Genomic DNA, 22,643 nt, shown 5'->3' on the forward strand with positions numbered 1-22,643 from the left:
TTTCAACTTGTTGGTCAGGCTGGTCTCGAACTCCTGACCTCAGGTGATCCACCCGCCTCGGCCTCCCAAAGTGTTGGGATTACAGGCGTGAGCCATTGCGCCCAGCCTGAAGATCTATATTTCTGAAAAATGTCTTGGGTTAGATAACATTGACTGGGGCCTGGAGAATTTCCATCATTACAAGTCAAGGTTTGCTTTTACTTTTCCTGTGAACAGAACCAGGAAGGAGAACATTGAAAGTGCCATGTCCTATGCCCACAACACTGTGGTTCTTCATCCTTTGTTCCTGGGATACATTTGGGTTATAGGAAAGGTGTATAGTGTGATGTCATGTTTGGAGAAAAAGCAGGTGATCCTGACTTCTCTTGAAGTAACATCCACTGGTGACTGCAAAGGAGTTTTCAGAATTTACATTTACTAACCTACAGAATATACATGGCTTTATATCCTATAGGTTAAAATTACATGAGGAAAGACTGTATAGAACATGTGTGTAACCAATGTTTCCAATATTTTGAGCTGCCCTGAAAGAAAGAGATAACAATAACCCAAACTGCTACAGTATTACTACATGCTTGGCAATATTTTAAGAACTTTACATGTATTAGTGCATTTAATTTTCACAACAACCCTCTGAGTTATGGTCAATGAGTCCCATCTTATGAGGAAACTGAAGTACAGAGAGATGATAGAAGTTGCCCCACATTATGTTATTGGTAAGGGGTGGACAAGGATCTGCACATTGGTGGTCTGTTCTGAAGTCTGCTCTATCCTACTTACTGCCAGGGTAACATAACCATAAAAAGGGGGTAAGTAATGTACTTACGTTTTTCAAAATAAGTGTAGAGAGCAAGGCCTAAGAAAATAGGAACTTAGAATCTTACTCTTTTATGTAGCATCAGAAAAGCTGGTTACAATAATTTTACCCATTAAAAATATGTGAAGGCTTGTTTCAGAAACTAATTTTCTGGGCTCAAATCTTATTCCAGAAGATCAATGTCTGCATGGTACATTGTATATAATTTAATTTTCCCAGTTGAACATCGTGACACTATATGAACCATGAATGCACGAAATAGGAATTCCAAATATCTTCCATATGGTAAGAGGACTTTTGGATACTTCTGCAGGAAGCTTAAGGGTAGCTCGAAATTAAGTTATGCCTGTTCTTAGTGACTTTCATTATGTATGCCTAAGGTATTAGCACTTTTCTCTGAGTGGGACCCTGAGGTGATAGATAGATGAGTCTGCTGTCTGTATTTAGGCACTTTGCTCATTTCCTGAGAGCTGTGGAAGGCATGTGGATGCTCATTAAGTTTCCCACCATTCCCCGAGAGCAACAGGTGGTGAATCAAAGCTTCCCTGGTATGTCATGGCTGGTTTCCTCAAAGTCTTGGAAATAACGGATGGCATTCACATGCTCTCTGCAGCACCAACAGATAAGAAGGAGATGAATAGCAACAGGAAGTATTTCCAAAGCATAAACAAACACACAGGTCTAGGAAGATTATGAGTAAAGTGCTTGCTACCACACATTCTATATCCATACATGGTGGTTTCATCTTTTAAATCCTGTTACTCGTTCAAACTATGAAATCATAGTTAACTGTCCTGTGGTGGCTACCTAATAGAAGAAATGTAAATTAAAGGAAAAAAGAACATTTTAAGTTAAGAAAACTATGTCATAAAATTATAAGCCTTTAACTCTACATTTATAAATATCCAATGACCAATAGTTGTGATGTATCTTTAAATTGTCTCCTTTTCAAAATTACTAATTTATAGTGAGCACTGACTACATTATAAGGAAAGCGTATCTCCCACATCCTGATTAGAGAAGACAAAGCTTATTAACAAAAAACAGAACCTAAGATTTAAATAAAATACCAGATAGTTACCCAACAGTACTTGGTAATTATGTAGACGAGTATCTCTAGTGATTGATGAAAAGAGTTTTTGTCAATTAATAGCTTCTTTTCACTATAGTCAGCAGTCAATGAGAGAAAAACAAAAGAAAATATCAGAGCTACCTGACCTCGACAAACTCCATCTGGCCATTTCCTATGACCCGAGGAATAAAAGCGTTTGCTAGAGGTGGCAAATCATTTAACACCCCTCTCAACTTCAAAAAGCTCAAAACATTCTGACTAGTCCACAGATGACTAGGCAAATTCCGAGGATCCAGTGGGATATTTTTTTGATGGAGGATATAAGACTAAAGTAAGATGATAAATAGTATAATCAAAATTGCTTTTTTTTTTTTTCCTTCGGAGGGAAATAATCAATTTCACATTCTCAAGTACTCTCTCTCTCCAAGAAAGTGCTTCAAGCTCAGGAGAAGGGACAACTGGATTTCAAAGTACAGAAGTTCCTGTGAGAGAAGCTGATAACCCGATCACCTACAAGCACTTGCTGCAGGAAACTGCTTCAGCCCTTCCTAATGCCCCTCCTTTTAAATGCCTTCCCCTTTATTTATAATGCTACAGGTTATTTTTGATTAATGCTGAGTATCACTTTCTTATCACTTTAAACAAATAGTTTTAAAATTTTTATGACTTTCCCATTATTTGTAAAAAGCCATCTTTGTGTGTGTGTGTGTGTGTGTGTGTATGTTACTAAGGAATGCCATAATTTAACTCTATAATATGAAACTACCTATTAATTTGTGAAGTTATTTTTGCTAAATATCAAATGATAAGGAAGTGACTTCAACTCTTTAGTAAACTGCTGTCATAGAGTGTTACTTTTTCACCAAAGAATCCAAAGACTAAAAATCTATTAAAAGGACATATCTGAACTTTCATGATACTAATCTAGAAACATCAAACAAAAAGATAGAACTAAAATTGCTGAATGCCAACCAAGAAGACATAGCTTTCATGTCTATCAATTATACCAAATATACTCATAAAATATTATATATATCATATGACCTCTGGGAACTCAATAATATATCTATCCTAAAATCATATTATTTCACATAACTCACACTCAAAGCAGAACCTTCATAAAACAGTATACACAACTCTCACACTAGAAGTAGGCATGCTAACTTTATTTTCCTTTTTTAGAGATGGAATCCCACTCTGTTGCCCAGGCTGGAGTGCAGTGTGTGATCTCAGCTCACTGCAAGCTGCACCTCCTGGGTTCAAGAGATCCTCCTGCCTCAGCCTCCTGAGTAGCTAAGATCACACCTGGCTAATTTTTTTTTTGTATTTTTCAGAAAGACAGCATTTTACCATGTCGGCCAGGCTGATTTCAAACTCCTGACCCAAGTAATCCGCCCGCCTCGGCCTCCCAAAGTGTTGGGATTACATGAGCCACCATGCCTAGTCTAGGAATACTAACTTTAGAATGGACTAATGTACAACAGAGATTGATTCAAAACTTTGTAAGATGAGAACAACAAAAGGAAAATGTATTTGCATTATGTTAACCCCTATTAAGTAGTTCTAGAATATATCTTAAAAGTTTTAAAATAAGAAGCTGATTTTAAAGGAGCAACTATATCTGAGGCAGTAGAACTTTAAGCCTTGTCAGTTACCATGTAAACAATTTCAAACACTTTTTAAAAATGCTTTTAACATTTTTAAGTGGTTTACACCCATTTAAAACAAATGTTTTCAAACTAAACTTTAAACAATTATTTCAAAAGATATTTAGAAAGTTTATGGGGACAGTGTATGTGTTGGGTCAAAATATTTTAGTAATATGATTTGTACTTTGCAGTGATAATTATTGAGAGGAAGTAGAAGATAAATGTTTTAAAGGGATTATTATAATGAGTGAATCACAAAAACAGCTGCCTAAATGTTAGATTTATGGGGATGTTAAGACTCTAATTCTGATCAAAATCTGATAGAGTCTTAAGAATAAAATTAAAATGTGAAGGTAAAGAGACATTTTAGACTTTAAAGAATTCTTGTGACTTCAAATGAAGTGACATTTACATTTATTTAAGGGGCAATAGTAAGTTAAATGGAGAAATAAACAATCCATTTCGCCACGGCAAACTTGAGGTATCTGTGCTTAATTTTTAATTTAAAAATTTAGTTAGTTGAGATGGCTGGAGAGTACTTAGAGAACAGCATTTTATTTTTATTTTTCATTTTTCCCTATTTTTTTCCAATTTGGGTGAATCTCATAATTACAGTTCTGTGAAGCCAAGACTGTCCGTGCAGTATTTACCTTTATCCCCGGAAGTCCAGGAAGCCCAGGAAGCCCTGGTTCACCCTACATAGGAAAATCATATAGCATTATAGAATGATCTTCACTCAGTCACAATATCTGGAGAAAAACATGGCAAATGTTCCTAGCTCAACACTTTCTGCAAAGATAAATAAAAAAACCATCTACTTTCAAAAAGTTTTGTGAGATTATACAATTCAGTCAACTCTTGATTTAGAAATGGGTTGACCACTTCACAAATTTTTTGGAATTTTCTCTCTTCCTTTCAGTTCACTGCACATTGGTATCACTGTCAGATGGCGAGAAAGAGGAATCAAAAGAGAAGAAACTCCCATATTTCATTATTTCTTCATTAAATGATTTATTGGGGAGGCTCAATCTATTTGCCCAAATGAAGATAATGTGTGCATTTCAACAATGCATCCTATCGCAGTATTCCCTCACCTTAGATAATCAAGAGTTGGCTGTATGAACAGATGGTCACATCAAAACAATATTCATTAAAAGTCTTGCTCACTTAAAAAGTATAGTAAGCTTTCCTTTTCATTCCTGAATGATGAGAAGAAAAATGAATACTTAAGGTTAAACCTAACTCCAGTCTGTATTTCTGACAATTGTTGAGTCTGAGCAACCCTGCTTAGCAGCTTAGGGCTAATGGTACTATGCAGCTGTTGCTGAATACAGGTTTGAGATTAAGTAGTACATTTTGGGTGAGCATGTTGGAGTCAAGCTTAACCTTCTCATTTTCACAGAGTTGTCTACATTATTTTAAGCCCAAAGAATGATAACAAGAGGTTCCATTACTTAGAAAATCTCCTGAATTCTACTAAAGAAGTATAAAGGAATCTCAGGAGAAAATGAAAGTCCTCTCTGTTGGATTGAAGTGACTATTTTTTTGTGGAAATAACATTTGAAGGCAAAAGGGTGATACTATTTCATGATGGCCAGTTAGTGGGATGACAACTAAAAGACAGAGGAGCATTAAACTAACAGTTAAGTGACAAAATAAAGCATTTCCTTTCATCTAAATGCTTTAACAATCCGCATTTCAAAGTACATCCACTAAGTCCAACCAGAAAGTATTATTACTTTCAAATTATGAAACAGCATAGTTTGTTCTAGTATTATCACAAAGTGATGTCTGAGACTGCTTGTTAAGCTGTGTGATTAGACCAAAAAAGGACAATGGTTTTCTTGATGATTTAGGTCAAAGTTACTTCAGGAATGCAAAAGAAAAATGATTCTGTCTGAAACGATATAAATGAAGGTTTGCATTATGAACAATAAGACTAAAATGAGATTAAGCCAGAGGAGAAAGGCTGATTATTAAGAACTTGTTATTCCATTCAAAGAATGTCCAAGTAGTTAAATTTCACACAGATATAACATTATATATTTGATCTTCTTTTACTTTCTCTTTTACCTTTCCATCAATGAGTTTAAGAGGATCCAGTGAAAAGAGTTTGTATATATTTTTTGCTGAAAATTCTTTTATATTAAAAAAGTATAAGGCCCTTGAAAACAGTAAATTGCAATAGAATATACAACTAATAGAAGTAAACATATTGATGGCAAATCTATAGCTTTGTATGGTTTCAGAAAAGTCCCCCAAAACTCATTTTTGAAGACATTCCATCTGAAACATTTGTGGAAATATGTAGGTTGTAACATTATTGTCCAACAGGTGTTCTCATCATATCTTTCCCTCCCACCAAATGAAAGGATTGAATGACTACTTTAAAGAAAGATATTTATTTAAACATGCATGCATACATACACACACACCCATATATTTAATCAAGAAAAAGATGTGTAAGACATTATGAAATATTTTATAATGTAGATTGACTACTTAGAGAGATCGAGCATTTAACTTTTCTCTACATCATATGTGTACTATGTATGTGTATTAAGTAATAAATATATTTTTTAGTGAACAGATACTTTAGAAATTCTTATTTCTCATAGTTTTCATATTTCATAATTTGACCTTCATATTTCATAATAAACTTATGTTTATTAGTTGATATGATGAAAGATTATAATACATGTAATGTTACCCTTTGTGGAACACCGCCTAACATTTTTAGGAAGACATTTTTTTCCTATATAAATCCTCTGTCTTTATACCATAAAAGGTTATCTTCTAACTAGGATAAGTGTGTCCAACCCACAGCCCACAGGCCACATGCAGCCCAGGATGGCTTTGAATGTGGCCCAACACAAATTCATAAACTTTCTTAAAGCGTTATGAGATTTTTTGTGTGATTTTTTTTTTTTTTAGTTCATCAGCTGTTGTTAGTGTTAATGTATTTTATGTGTGGCCCTAGACAGTTCTTCTTCCAATGTGACCCAGGAAAGACAAAAGATTGGACACTCCTGAACTAGGCAATAGCTTTTCAGTTAACTTCTCCATTCTTGCCTATTCCTTGGTTCAGGGGCTTCTCTCAAGAACTCAATTTGGGGATGCACAGCCCAAAATTTGGGATCAGATCTTGGTCATAATTAGGATTTGGTTCATTATCCCATTCAAAGGGGATATCAAAATAAATCAAAAGTGTAACATATCTGTATAAAGCTTAACCTTCAGGTTTAGACTTTTGCTTTTTTCCCCTTCCTTTCACCTTTCACTCTCCACTACAGGAGAACCTCAAAATCAGGACTCAGCCTTCACCTCATGTCCCTGCTAGAGTGCTCTATATATTTCTAGAGAGTTTAACTGTGAGGGGCCCTTCTGATAGGAGATCAAGTAATTTTACTCCTTTAAAATTAAAATATTCATTTTAAAAAGATGTGGGAAAATTAGGAAGGAAAGAATTAGGTGATGAAACACAATACTTATTTTATAAATCTACACACTCACTCTACAAGCACATATATACACTCCAACTCACACATCAATCACATAGTAAACTCTTGAGGCTACAAAAGAAAGAAAATCCAATGAATTATTCCTACATTATGAATATAACTCTAGATCTCAAACTCTCATGCTGAAAAAGACCACACAGTGGAAAGCTAACTGATGAGTTTTTTGCTGTGTCACAATATTCTGTACTTTTCTGGGGTGTCTCTGACACAGGAGCCTAAGTGCCAATGAACCCCCAGCATTGTTCTGCAATGGAGAGGAAAATGCCGTGGAAGATCTCTTGAAGCAATTCGGTACTCAGTTCAGTTTATTTCTCTAATCTACATCAGCAGCAAGCATGGACATACTTTACTTTTAAATCAACATTGGGCTAAGTATTGCCAAATCCCGATATTAGACAAAGGAAGTCATAATATTGTGGGAAAGTGGGATTGTATCAAAGGGTAGAATCTGGCCTAAATATTAATGAAAAAGATGATGCTTACTTTAGGGCACATATTCATTCAGGAGAACTGTAAGCTTTTAAGGATTCTGCCCCTTCTCTCAATATAGTTTAAAACTGGTTTTTAATGCAATGCAAAGGAAATCCAGTGTTCCCATGTGTAAATCTATAAACTTCCAGAATGAATCTAAACTGTATTTCTAAGTAATCATTATGATAAGGCAACATTTTATTAAGTAATTGAAAATCTATTTGAATATTCCCCTCTGAAAACAGTGAAAACTATACAAGATTATAGCAGGTTTGTTTTGGTTTATTTTTTAGAGACACAACTGTCTTACAGACTTTTTAGCAAATCACGGATTTGGAGAGCAGTAAAAACTTAGACTTTAAATTTGAAAAACTAAAGGACCTAAAATTAGATTGTCTGAGAAGAACAGTTGCTTTTTCAAACCAAAGCAGACCATGGATCTCTGTATCGCTAATTCCAAATTTCTCAAATAAAGAACTGATAGGAAATCTTAGAAAATAAATAGTAAAATTTGCAGAGTTCTGCTAGGCTCTTTGAAAGAGTCTCAACTTTACTTAAAACTGGGCCTAATGAGTCATTGCTTAGACTCTTAGTTTTAAGAGAAAAATCTGTTTTTAAATTAGAGAAATGTTAAAAGAATGTGAAAGACCTCCTCAAAAATTATGTTCATCCTAAGTGTTTAAAACGAAGTAATTATCCTCTCAATGACTTCAAGAAGGTGGAAATATTATTTTACTATATCTTAAGGTTCCAAAATACAAGAAGGGATTTATTCTCTCTTCCCTTTTCTGCTAATGAGGTAAATTTTATTTTTCTATTCATATGTTTATCTACAACATCAGCTACTGCTAGACAGAGGCAGAGTCATGATCTTTAAGATTTACCCTAATATAGCATCCACATTTACTTGCTAGCTACATCTGTGGTCTAAAATCTGACTGCATAGGCATCGATATCCAAATGCTCAGATAATAAACTGCTAGCATGTGTTTCCTGTTTCAGACTCAAATGAAAGTATGAATCTAAACAGATTCACTGCATGTCCTCTAATTTATTGCTAAAATGATGTACAAATGCAAAAACCAAAAACTAATGTATCTATAAAATGGTATGGCTAGTGCCTCTAATTAAAATTTAGTTCATTAACAAATTTAGTGTGTTTAACAACACTCATGGCACAAGTAGATATAAGTCACATAAAAAATTATCAGTATGGAAGCATTTGCAATGATAGGAAAAGGAATATAATTCATAAAGAATTGTTCATCATTATTGAGACAGTTTAATGACAGTTAGATAGAAACAGCAAAGCAACACAGCCAATTATAGACTTTTTTCCATTAAAAAGTTATTTTAAAAAAGATAGAAACATGCAGATTACCATTAAACATGCAAGATAAATTGCTGGCATTCCAACCCACCTGATCTTTGTTAGTTTCAAACAGCTAAGTATATGCAGACTTTATTTCATAAAGCATCCTTTTACATGTATAAAGTTTGTTTGCACATTGTGCTATGGTCATCATCGATAACTTTTAAAATGCAAAATAACCAATAACACTCTGTAATGCAAAACATGAAAACCACATCATTTTGTAATAATTGTTTTCATATTACACAGTGGATGGTAGATATAAAATGGTGAATATGAGACAGTAAGAACACACTAGAGATAGAGATATTACCTTTTGCCCTGGACGACCAGATTCTCCAGGTTCTCCCTGGCCAAAGAAAACCGAAGATGAAAAAGATGGTCTTACAAGAATTTTCTAAAACCTTTAGGCCTCTGGGCACCGTCACAGGGATGGCCTAGTCCCCTTCTGCAACCACATGTCTTTTATTTCCTTTATCCTGCGACTCTACATCTCATTAGACATACTGATTCAATTTTTTTTTTTTTTGCTGTAAATATACCTATAGATCACATATAAATCACATTTCCATAAAAACCAATCAGAAAGGGAAGAGAATGCAAGACTTCTTATTTAAACCTCCATCAAATTTCCCACGGATATTCCCTATTGCTTTTGGAAGTCCAATTATTGCAGGAGAATAGGAACAGAGAAATAACCACCTAAGTTGCTAAAAAGGGAGAGAAAGTAGAGGCCTATAAAAATCAGAACTGTAAATCCTGGAGTACAACAAACACTTGCAAGGTTATAGTTACCTTAATTCCTGCAGCAGATGATCCAGGGTCACCCTAAAATGAAACCCAGGAGAGATTATGCCACAAGTTATGGGAATAGGAAACATCACAAGCACCCAGAGAGCCATTACCAACACAGGTACTCAAAGGGTACCTCATGACTAGTGGGCCTAAGTATGCTCCATAAGACTTCGTATCAATATCTCAGCTGTTAAGATGTCAACATTTCCAAGATAAACAATGCACTTCCTAAAAACATGAGTTTACTTCGCATGCAGATACATAAGGACTACATTCTGTGAAATAAACATAAATATGAATTTCTTCCCTGGATACAGTGCTAAAAATACATTGTGAAGCAATAAATTACAATTTAGGGATATGGAACTTTTGGCTTTCTCTATTCCTGGAATTTATTAATGCCATCAGCTATCATTTACTGGGAGTTCTCTAACCCTTTTGCTCTTCAGCAAGTCAAGGTTCAACAGATGAAGTCAGAGGTTAATGATGTCGAGTTAGAAAAAGCCACGCAGCAGATCAGTTTGTTTTCCTCATGAAGCACTGTCACAGTTACAACGGGCACGTTTTTTCCAGCTTTACACTTATTTCATTGTAACTCAGGCACCAGGAAGTTACAGGATGATGGATGACTTGTGGGTGAGGGGGACACATGTGAGCTCTGAGAGAAAGTCTTGAGACAGAATCTGTTTTTTAAAAGGCACTGTATTCCAGCCAGATTTCGTGGAGTGTGAATGCTTCCCTAAAGCAAACGTGTTATAAATAAGCAGATAGGAACTAATGGGGAAAATAATATGGAGGGTAGCTGCGAATGTTACTTATTTCTGAAATGAGGTCAGCAAAGGGCCTAGAATTTTAAGTTCCTTCTAGCCCTCTCTGTCTCATGAATACGCTAGAAGGAAAAAGAAAAGGTCATTTGAGACTGTCAAGAAAATAGAAACAGCCACAGGAGGGAGGCACATATTGGGATTTCCTCAGCTGTCTCATCTGTACAAATGCTCAAGGAGCTCCAGGGGCCCATTTCCTTGTTCTAGATTCCAGAAGCTCCTCATCAATCTCTTTTAGAGACAGACATAAGGCCTCAGGCCTCTGTACACGAGCCACTTGCCCAGCTCCCTCAATTTCTCTCCCCTCTGTCCATGGCTGGCACTTTCTCTCTTCAATTCTTGGCCTAACTGGCTTTGTCTCAAAGACCCCTTCACCAACCAGCCTAGACACATCAGATGCATGCCCCTCATGCACACATCTTACTCCGTAGCATCGTGGTCTGTTCATGTCCACTGCAGCTTACTTTCTAATTGACTATTTATGTTTCCTGCCAATTCATTGTCTATCTCTCTGTCAGACAGTTAGTTGAATGTGAGCAGATTTTGGATCTATTTTTATTCAGTGCCCTGGCCCATAGTATATGCTCAATACATATATGGTGAATGAATGAACAAATCTCAAAAAGAATTTTTAAACAGGTTAGTTGTCAGGGATCAAAAAGTAAAATTCTTTAGGAAGGGAAAAAAAAGCTTAGGAAAGAGAAGGAGATAGCAAATTAGCTTGTTAAGTAAACAGATAGTTATGTGAGTTTCTTTGACATCTATAATTGCTATCCCTCCTGTTGAAAATTAAAATGTAACTAAACATAAAGAAGAAGAGGACCCTAATACCGTCTTACTGTAGAATGAGACTAATTTCTCTTGCCAATCATTAATATCCAATTGAGTTCCAAATGGGAAGCAACATAAATATACCCAACAAAAAGAATACTTATTTCTACTAAATTAAATCTGAAAGCCATCAGTATCAGTGAAAGCCATCAATGAATCAGGTTTGCAATATTTTATACAATAATATCTTTGAATTCATAAAAGCAATTTTGACTCTACAAAGTTCCTACTTTGTCTCATTTAAACCTCACAAAACTCTCATGAAATAAAGGGGGCAGATATTATTATTTCCATTTAATAAACAAGGATATCAAAGCAGCTAGCTAAATGAATTTGGGGCTTCCTAAATTCTACTGCCATGTTTTTTTTTTTTTTTTTGAATAGAAAAGAATTGTTGGCTTATTTCATTTTGACAACAGGACATAAAGGCTGTCGTAAACTTGTAAATACAAGGAAGCTGCTTGTATTAATTGTAGTTTAATTCAATATCTTAATGAAAAGCATCCAGATAATCCCTAATGTGAGTAAAGACTAGATTTAGTTCTCATAAAAAGTGGATGGAAGGAAAAAGACAGTTTCTTGAAAGGGCAATATATTTGTGGAAATCTGAGCAGTTCCGTTTGATGGACAACTAAGAGTGATTTTTTTTTTCTTTTTTAAAGACTTAGAACTGTGAAATCTCAAGGAATTTTTACAACTTTTAAGTGGTAACATGACTGCTGGAAGACATTCATAAGTTAAGCATTTTAAAGGATAATGCTGCAAGTAGTGGAAATAAAATAGTGTGTGTTTATAATCCTCCTTCCCCACAAAGTGAAAATGAATACTGGATTAAAGTAGGGGGAAAAACCCCAACTATGTCTTAAGTACACTCTTAGCTTCGTAAGTCAGTTGGCTTGGAAATAAACATTTCTACAGGGTAAGTTATAGATGAGGAAATATTATAAGAAGATATTTTAGATAAATGAATTTGACTTTACTATGTTTCATTCAAGCATAGTTTCCATTTTTGTTTGTGATTATTTTCAAAACAACACTCAGTAGATAATTATATGTGTGTGTTAATAAGGCACATGTGGATATATGAAGTGAATGTAGTGACTTATTTTTATCATTCGTTAATTCATTCAACAAATACTTATCAAACACTAATTGTGTGCCAGACATATCTATTAATAGATGCTGAGAGCTGGGAGATAACAGTAAGCAATGCAGTTACAATCCCTGTCCTTGTCCTGCGTTACAATGATCATTTTCTAATATATGTAGTGCAAAAATATTGTTGATGGAAAGCATGAATGATAATTTATTTTTTTTTTTTCTTTCTTTTTTTTTTTTTTTTTTTGAAATCTGATGTAGGAAGAGACTGTCATGTTTGGAAAATTCCGTGTCACTATGCATGCACAGAAGACGCGATAAGCAAATGCATGGCTATCAAAGGAATTATAAGGAGTGCTGTGGAGCATATAGTAGGTGACCTACCTAGTCCAGAGGAGACTGAAGGCTGCTCCAGGGAAATGACTTATAAATTAAGTTTACAGTGGACTGAAGAATGAGTAAGATTAGAAAGTAGAGAAGTGATGATGAGGAGTCGGGGGAGGAGGACAGACAGCAACGGTATTCTAAATTATGGAAATGATGTGTGCTAATTAGGGAAGGCCCGGCACTGATTGGTGCAGGAGTGCCCACTGGGATAGGCCTTCAGGTGTGATTTTATGAAAAGAAGACAGTTTGGTTGGCTCTAAATATGATGTGGCTTCTGAAAAGGCTCAGAGGATGCAAGTCAAAGATGCATTTTCATACTTCATACTTCATACATGCACCTTTGCTATGTAGATGTGAAGTATGAAGATGAAGACAAGTGTGAATACACATAGGAATGGAAATGGGGGAGAGGGGAGCAAAGAAAAAAAAAAACAGGCAATGCTAAGAAAGCAAAGGCAGAGCTTTTGAATCAACAGACAGAATTGTGAAGAGTAGAGTGATGTGGCCAAACCATTTAGTGTGCAGCACAAACACCCCATTTTGCACAGGGGAAAATAGATAAGAAATCAATTTCTACATTTGTTGGTGGGGTTAACACTCCAAAGAGTGGGACATAATCCTTCGACAGTAACTCTACACATGGCTGAACTCCGTCTTTGGCAGGTTTATGCTCTTAAACCTAGGGTGTACCATGATTGTTGGCCAGAGTGTGCTGAAGTTGCTGGCCACAAAGAAAACCCAGTCTAGTGGTTTTTATAGTTCCACAGTATTTCCAGATGATCATTCTGGAAAGGTTTAGATTACTTTACCATCCAAAGGCGCTGAGTTGAATCAAAAGGAAAAAAAAAATCCTATTAAATTCAATCAATGACGTAATTTACTACATCAATGGCAGAAAAGAAGGATTTAAAAAAATTTTTACATCTCAAACTTGGTAAACGATGAATGAGTTTCACATACTGTACACAAAGGCCATGAGAAGAGTGTTTCCAACATGCTGGAAACAAATTATGTGACAGAAGGAGGAAATGTTTAAAAAACACATCAAAAATTATATTGCAATTACAGCATTCTTGGGATAAATGCTACAGGTCGGATTACATATTATACACATTACAGATTCCTATTTACAATCCCCTGTTTAGACCCATTGAAGGTTTATAGAAATGATTTCCGTTTTAACTGAAGCATTTCTTATACTTAATTTCAGCTGACTAATAAAAGTTTTTGATAAAAAAAGAAAAACAATCTAGTTGATTTCAATTTCCATGTGGGAAGAAAAGCTAATATTTATTGAGAGTTTATTATGTGTGAGTCAGTATGGGAAATGATTTGCATTAATATATAAAATAAGAACAGTATTCCTTTGAGATGACCTTGGTCTTTTCAAAGAAAAAAGCTGTTTTACCATTGTAAAATTAAATTGCAAAAAATTTAATTTTACAATATGATTAAAGAAACAATTTTTGTCCTACATTCCAAAAATGAAACTTTAAAAAGACATCGTTTAAGCATAAAATTCTCTACATAAATCCACATAGGCATAGTTCAGATGTAGTATAAATTTTTTTCACTTGAAAAAAATTGCCCTCTGTGTAGAATATTTCCTTTCTTTTAAGTGGAGGTTGGTAACTATGGCCAAATTCAGTTGGCCACCTGCAAGACCCAGGAGCTAAAAGTGGTTTTTAAGAATCAAAATAACAATAATATTTCATGACACATGAAAATTACATGAAATTAAAATTTCAGTGTCCAGAAATAAAGTTTTATTGGAACACAGCCTACTCACTTGTTTATGTATTGTCTATGGTTGCTTTCATGCCATAACAACAGAGTTGAGTAGCTGTGACAGAGACCACATGGCCCACAAAATCTAAAATATTTATGTTCTGGCACTTTACTGACTTCTGCTTTTAAGCAAAAACAAGCAAGTTAGATGTAACGCCACGTTTATATATTTAGGGTTTCAAATTTTGACTTTGAGAGTAATCAGGGTATATCATTGGTCTCATTTGTATTAAACAGATTCATGCCATATTTGATTGCAGCACGATACTTAAAGTTGGCAGATAAATAAAATGGGCCTATAGCAGTGATACTCAACTGTGGGTGGGTGGCTTTGTCCCCTAGGTAACATTTGACAATGCCTGGAGACATGTTTGATTGTCACAACTCAGAGGTGCTATAGGCATCTTGTGGGTAGAGGCCAAAAATGATGCTAAACATCTGAGGGCCCTATAACAGAGAATTATCTGGCCCCAAATGTCAATAGTGCTGAGGTTGAGAAACACAGATCTATAAGAAACTGAGAGCCCACTCTAATTTCTAGACTCCTTGAATATTAATACAATTGCTACTTGGTGACATTAATTCATTCCTACCACACATGCCATATTTATATTAATATTTATGAGAAGAAAAAAGATAAATTTCTTTTTATTTTGTGGCTATGTTTTTATGACTAACCATTATCCATCTGTACTGTAATAATTTTCAAAGTGGAATAATTTCCAAAGTCTCAACTGTAAGGTTAAATAAATACATTTTCATCACTCAATTACTTAGCCTGATTTAAATTAAAACCCATCTGACTTTATTCTATTTTCAATTTCTTAAAAGATCTTCTTAATCCTGAAAACATAGCACAAGTGAAGTATAACAACCTTCCTATGTCAGAGTATCTATAAAGTATGAATCCAAGCAAAAGCTGTAATGATAGACTGAGGAAAAATAAGAAGAGAGGAGACAGAAGACAAGCCCCAAAGCTACTGCAGTATAAATGCTAGTAATGGTTTAAAAGACCCTTTGCCCAGGACAGAATACGAAGCCTGACAAAATATCCAGATTTAGTGGAATTTGAATTGAGGTAAATTTTCAAGACTGCATTAGAGGGTCTAATCAAGTGACATTAACTTATAATCAAACTTTTCTTTTCCTGTTCTTTTAAAAATTATTATTTCAATGGGTTTTGGGGGGAACAGGGGGTGTCTGGTTACATGGATAAGTTCTTCAGTGGCGAGTTCCGAGATTTTGGTGCACCCATCACCCAAGCAGTGTACACAACACCCAATGTGTAGTCTTTTATTCTCAGCCCCCTCCCACACTTTCCCCAAGGCCCCAAAATCCATTATATCATTCTTATGCCTTACAATCAAACTTTTAAATCTCATTCCAATCCTCTGACATGTTCTCTCCTGAAACTGGTACAAACTGCATCACTTTAGGTCTCTATTTTCATATCCCTGAGTATAAGGGAGCATCCCATTTACCCATGAATAAGTGTTTTAATTCCTTGAAAGCCATATTGCTGAAAACTTAGCTACACATTTTCTATAATTTTTGATATATCATTTTACTTTGAAAATGTTTTAATTTGTGGATAGGAGCTTGTGGAGTAATCACCTTTTATAAATCAAATACTTAAATGTTTTCTAATCTTGGAGAATGATCTCTGACCTTTTCATATTTAGCAACTCTCACTCATCTCTCTAAAAATCTCCCATCTTCGTATAACTTGAAATAAAATTTCTTGCTGATATATGTACCCTTTCATATCTTACAAAACTGTACCTTTTCGCCTGTGTCACCTTTGGGGCCGTTCTCTCCAGCGTCTCCCTGAGGAGGGGAAACAAGTGACACATGTAAAATACATTGGTGACATTAAGCAAAGAGTATTTTTCATTATTTTAAGCTTTCTTTCATGAACACTAGATATTAAAATCTGTTGCAGATGCTCTATAGAGCTAACGTATTTATACTTGACCAGTTGTTTGATATCAATAAAAGAAATTTTACTACAACGAACATGGCTGAACAGTTTTAAACTATTCCACAGTATTAACAGAAGACACTTGCTTATCTATCTTCCAATGCCTTATTTGGGCACCTAAAGCCTCCTTAATTCTGTCTCTCCTCAAAGCTCCACTCAAACAAAGGTTTTCTTCTGACAGTTCCCTGAATATGCCATGGGCCTTACCACCTCTGAGTCCTTCTTCATACTATTTCTGTCACCTGGATCCCTTGCCTCTCTTTCCCTTTCCATCTGTATAAATCCTGCCCTGTCTTCAAGCACATCTCAAATCTCCAGGGCCTCAAAGTACATGACAGGGCCCTCAAAATCTGTGGACTGAATATTTATTTATCTGGGCCTACATGGTTTGCATTTGTGAAATGAATGTTTTATGCTTGACTAGAAAAATTCAAAAAATCATAGTTTATGCTTTTTTGTTGTTATTTTTGAGACTTCCTATGCCTGTTCCTTCACTGACATCTCTTTTTTGCCTACAGAGAAATGCATTAGGGAAATAAAGCATTCGTTTATTATCCATGCTTTCTTCCTTCAATTCTGAATTCTTCAATATAAGTCTTACAATATGTTATGTGGAAATGTTATCGACTTTGGAGCCAGGGAGACAGCCCAGTTCCAGCACCTACTGGGCAAATGAGATTCTCGTTGCATCAGGTTTCTCCTGTGCAATGTAAGGGAAAGGATAATTTACACAGTTATAAGAAATAAGTGCTACACTGTGTGGAAAGCAACTAGGACAGTATCTGGCACATCATAAGCTATTAATGATACCAATGCATTACTATTCACATATTCCATAGGCTGGAATGCAGTCACTTTTCTATTACTTAAAGTTTCTCAAAATAGGACAGAAACTATTGATCATAACTTTCTTGGGAGAGGGGAGAAAGGAAGTTGGGAAGGGAGACTTTCACTTTTTCTCTGTATTTTGCTTTATTCTTTCAAATAAGCATGAAGTCAGTCTGCTTGGGCATTTGTTTATGGTGACGAATACACTGCGGCAGGCCATGAGAGCCTGGGACACTTTCTCAAATGAATGCCTGGTATGGTGCTGATACTGCTCTTTTTCCCTCCTAAATTCTATACAAAAGAGTCACCCAGTGACTAATTAATTTCAAATTAATTACCATGAACTGATTGGATGCTAAATAAATGCCCTAGTAATGTGTTATGAGGGACCTTTGATAGGCAGTTGATTTGCATGCTTTTTACAAAATTGCACAAAAATCCCTCTATTAAAAAACAAAACAAACAAACAAACCTTCTTAGTAGGGAAACTGGCTCAGAGTAATTGCAAAGCGAAGGGTTTAACTGAACTGCCCCCTCAGGAAACTGCCCTTTCCACCCACATATTTTGCTACCCCTCCACTAATGTTTTTGTTTTCTTTACAATGTTGAAAAATACAGTTGTAATCAAGAATTTTTCTTGGTCTTTAGATAAACTTCTTTTGAGATTAGAGGTTATAAAACTCATTTGTCAGAAAGACCATATCACTTACGAAGAGCATGATGCAGTAACTTGGTAGTTTCCTACTCAGCATATTTTTCAAACACTATTAAAATAAGTAGCATGAGAACCAGGAAAATAAGTATCATAACATGCAATCAGAGCCTAAAAATAATCAGGACAGGCCCAAGTAAGGAAAAGAGTCTAGGATAATTTAACACTCTGCTTTTCCTATTTCTCTTTTTGGTTTTTATGGGAATTCTTTGTGGGCAACCTTCAGATAATTGCTGCAGGTAAACATCTGTATCCCTTTAACCTAGTGACATCAGAAGCAGTAGAGAGAGATGCGGGTGCTTGGAAAAGTATTAGAACGGCATTAGCAAGTAGGCAGACCAGATTTTGCAGGCCTAAGGATTTTTGAAACCCATCTAAAAGCCTGATACAGAATGTTTAAATTTGCTCCCTTTCTCTTCATTTTTAAATATTTGTTCTGAAGGTACATCGGCACCTTTCTCTTTATTTTTTAAAAGTTTTTTTTAACCCAAATTTTTGTTTATACATAAGAATCACACTATTTCCTCCTTCCACTAATTAACAGTTTGAAAAAACACAGGGGTCATTGTATCTATATCTATATATCTATATCTATCTACCTACCTACCTACCTACCTATTAATCTACCCACCCATCCATCCATTCACACATACAGTTTAGTTTGGGTACTTCTTTGGTATGCTGCTGGTGGGGAGTAGGGAGAGAGGAATACAGGCAGAATCATTCTTACCTTTTCACCTTGTTCTCCAGGTTCTCCCTGAGCAAAAGGACAGAGATTGGGTGACATCACATCATAAAACATTTAATTTTATGATCCTTATTAAACAAAACAGATATTGAACTTACTAGGTAAGTTATGCATGACACTTTCTATTTTGGCTACATGTAGTTGCTATATGAAAACAAATGATAAAATGAGTTTCCTGGAGAATGTGAGCATGAATATCAATTATCAAATGTAATCTTAATTTTTTGCTCTTATAGCACTAAGAAATGTATTTGAAGATTATCATCCAGAAACTGGCTTTTGGAGCACTAAGGAGAATGATGGTGTGGCAATTCAATATCTTGAGAGGCTTCTTAGCGTACAATTTTCATTCTGCTTAAACTCAGAGTTAGTAAGGTGGACTAGCATGTTTTTCTGAAAATCCTTTTATTCAAAGCACTTCCTGGTTTGTAGATCATTTCAAGGTTCTAGGGTGCCAGGGTAGCTACCCAATCTGTCTTGCCCTAACATGATCATAAACAGTCCTAATATTGAACCCCTTACAATATCATAAACTCTCTTTAGCTTCTGGTAACCAGCATGTTCCAGATCAGGTATATTTTAGGAGGCACCTTCAGGAAAGACACTAGAATGGGGCAGAATTGAAGTGAGTTTAGGAATGATGTCCTTACTCAAAATGATGACCTGGATGGCATGAGGACTCAAATGCAAAATGGTGCCCTGAAGAGAATCTCATTTTCACTTTACCCAGCAAAGAACAGAGGTTGGAGCAGCAGAGTAGGAGTCCTAAAGTAAATCATATACATTATGATATAGTTTCCTATGAAAAGCCTGAGTGAATGTTGCCATAAGATCAGACTGCTTTGGAAAAAAGATGAAATAAAGCAATTATCATTTTTTTTTTTTTAATTTATAACCCACTGCACAAGTCAGTTTGGAAGCAAGACTCTTTTCTCTGGAACTCAATCTGACCCTTTGGCTTTCTGCATTTCTGGTCACCTTCACTGCTCAACACCCATCCTGATGGTCGCTAGGCAACACCAGAATAGCACTGTGAACATACATTAAGCATTAACTCCTATTGTCTGACGTTTTAGCATGGAGAAAGAGAGAGAAGAAGACAGGAAAACAGCTAGAGTCCCAAAAGGAATATTTTCTTTCCTCTCCTGCAGGACAAAGGACAGGTCTATAAATTTAAGGTCTGTCCTAGGCGCCTGTCAATAGCAAATGATCTGTAAAATCAGCTGAGAGGCATCTGTGGGTAGGAATACATACCAGCACAGCTGATGGGATTAGACATTAGTTTTGTACTTCAAGGGATGTTCGCTCATCAAAGGATTTGGGATTTGGCTGCCTGCTTGATTTAAACTAAATTGTCACCAATCTTTTTATATTTAACTGATGCAATTTTTTTTAAGAAACAAAGAAAACTTGGAATAAAAAATCTTCATTACATTTTTCCCCTATTTAGTAATTCAGACTACATCCATTTTAAAATTTTAAACATCTTTAATCTGCCTTCATCTGATTAACTGGTTATGTTATGTAAGAGTTGGAGGTGGCCAAATCTTGGGGAAAAGCCATAGTGAATGTCATCTTTAGTAAAGCATATGTAAATATCAAGATTTTAGGCAATATTGACATGACCTATGTTTTTATGTACCCATTAAGTGGTAAAATGACAACAGTCAGATTTGAAACATAGGCCTACTCATGTTATTTAAGTATCTCAGAATAAAGATGTTAGACAATCACATCCCATTTATTTTTCTGCATTTAGTACTAATGAGAATCACAAATGTAATTAATTCATTACTAACAAAGTTCTATACTGTAGCATAGTATACTATTCACAAAATACTCATTTAAGTACAACCGGTGAGATTGTTAAAAATTGTATTAAATAATAGCTTATAATTTCCTGACAATTCATGTGTCAAATGATTCTGCTTGACTTTATTTGTACTAACCTTTGGTCCTGGTATTCCATTCTGTCCTACTGCTCCAGGCAACCCGGGCTCACCCTCAAAATAGAAAAATAGATACTACTAAGTAAAATAGACAAAATCAATACATTACATGGATCATTAGAGGAGACAGCCATCTAATAATTCTCTAGAAATAGATAAAGAATAAGTGACTATTAGTTTAAATTCAAGTTAGCTTCCATGGTCCAAAATGCTGCACGTAATGGAGCAAGGATACAACGAGATTAATTTCCTTTGTTCAGTCTTATCATCATTAAGAAAACTGAGGCAACTTACCAGCGGAAATTAATATCTAGCATGTTGCTGGGTACATTGTGAACATCAAATAAATATTTTCTGAATGAGTAAAAGACATCTGAAAACACAAGACTCTCTTGGCAAAAAACTTTTAAGTGATTCATCAACTCAGAAAAAGAAAGAATAAATCATTCTGTTTTCACATTAGACTTAAATGAACATTTACAAACCTAAATCTTGAAGAACATACACATCTTTGAACACCTACTTAATTCATTTAGACACATTGACACGAAAGTAAACACTAAAAATAGCTTTGGTTTTTCTTTCCAATTTTATTATAAAAAGAAGAAGAATAAAACATTCAGACTTATGGATCTCATTGTCATATCAAGCGATACGCTTTTGGACAAAAGATGATGGCTATTAGGCTAGAAAAAATTTCCTATTTCAGAAAGATGATGATGTTTACCAGTCTTTCAAGACTCTGAACCAGCAATTGTTTTCCAAAGAGGCAAAGCTCCCTGAAGTGCCCAGAAACAAGGAAAAGATACTTTGGCCCTTTATGCTTCCATGTGGCTCAAACTTACAGCAATGAGAACTCTGTTCTCATTTTAAAACATTCTGAAAGCCCTTCACCGTGTGCCCCAATTACTGGACAACCTTCTTCTTTCCATTGAGGCCAGTAAAGTTGCTCCTTAGTTGATTTTTTAAAAATAGACTTTATTGTTAGAGCAGTTTTAGGTTCACTGCAAACTTAATTGATTTTTGAGAATGTTTTCTAAGTCACCTGGAGGGCAGGAATTCTGTCACTTTTACATTTGTGTTCTCAGCTTCAAATACATGTATGTTAATAATAATAGTAACATTTCTTAAGTGCCAGGATCTTTATAGTCATTGACTCAATTCCCACAAATTTCCATGAGGTAGGTACTATTTTTATCTCTATTTTACAGGCAAAGAAACTAAGGCACAGAAAAGTTAAGTAATTTGTCCAGATTTATATAACTATAGTCAGGACTTGAACTTTCATGGCTTAAGAAGTTATGCTCTGGTTTAAGAAGTTACGCTCTTAACACCATGTTACACTGATTAGTGAATGAATATATCTAGGAATTGGGAGAGAGTAGATGATGAGTATTTCTATCTTAATTATTATTTGGTTTATAGTCCCACTTATAAATGACTGTCAGAATATATAGAAACCTGAATTAAATATAACCTACATAGAGATGATTTTTTAATATCTACCAGATAAACTAAGCAATGTGAAGCTTGTGGTGTCTTTCTAGAATAGCAAAAAGTATTTTACTATTATAGTGGATTATTAAAATTGCTAAAGTCTTAACCTCCTGGAAAAAAATTCTGCTTCCTATATAAAGTCACACTGTAATTGTAACTCTTGCACTTTCCTTGGTAAAATGGGAAAAAATGTTGACTTAGAATAATGATGGTCATTACGGGGAAATTTTGATATGCCATTTGTACATAACAAAGGATAAGAACTTGGAAACAGAATACATCCTGAAAAAGGAGTATCATTTA

The 22,643-nt window shown here is 35.1% G+C and overlaps 1 protein-coding gene across 2 annotated transcripts in view; it reads right to left on the bottom strand.

Annotated features, from left to right (window-relative positions):
• The window catches only part of COL25A1 (collagen, type XXV, alpha 1), a 514,206-nt gene that overhangs the window by 75,575 nt on the left and 415,988 nt on the right, over positions 1-22,643 (bottom strand). For both annotated transcript variants that reach the window (XM_011989830.1, XM_011989831.1), the window contains 6 exons: positions 20,844-20,897; positions 18,877-18,903; positions 16,408-16,452; positions 9,698-9,730; positions 9,216-9,251; positions 4,189-4,233 (listed from right to left, as the gene is read on the bottom strand). In XM_011989830.1, coding sequence (XP_011845220.1) covers positions 4,189-4,233; positions 9,216-9,251; positions 9,698-9,730; positions 16,408-16,452; positions 18,877-18,903; positions 20,844-20,897 — 240 coding nt within the window. The remainder of the gene's footprint in view (positions 1-4,188; positions 4,234-9,215; positions 9,252-9,697; positions 9,731-16,407; positions 16,453-18,876; positions 18,904-20,843; positions 20,898-22,643) is intronic.

Source organism: Mandrillus leucophaeus, unplaced genomic scaffold (genome assembly GCF_000951045.1).
Source record: "Mandrillus leucophaeus isolate KB7577 unplaced genomic scaffold, Mleu.le_1.0 Scaffold364, whole genome shotgun sequence".
NCBI lineage: Eukaryota > Metazoa > Chordata > Mammalia > Primates > Cercopithecidae > Mandrillus > Mandrillus leucophaeus.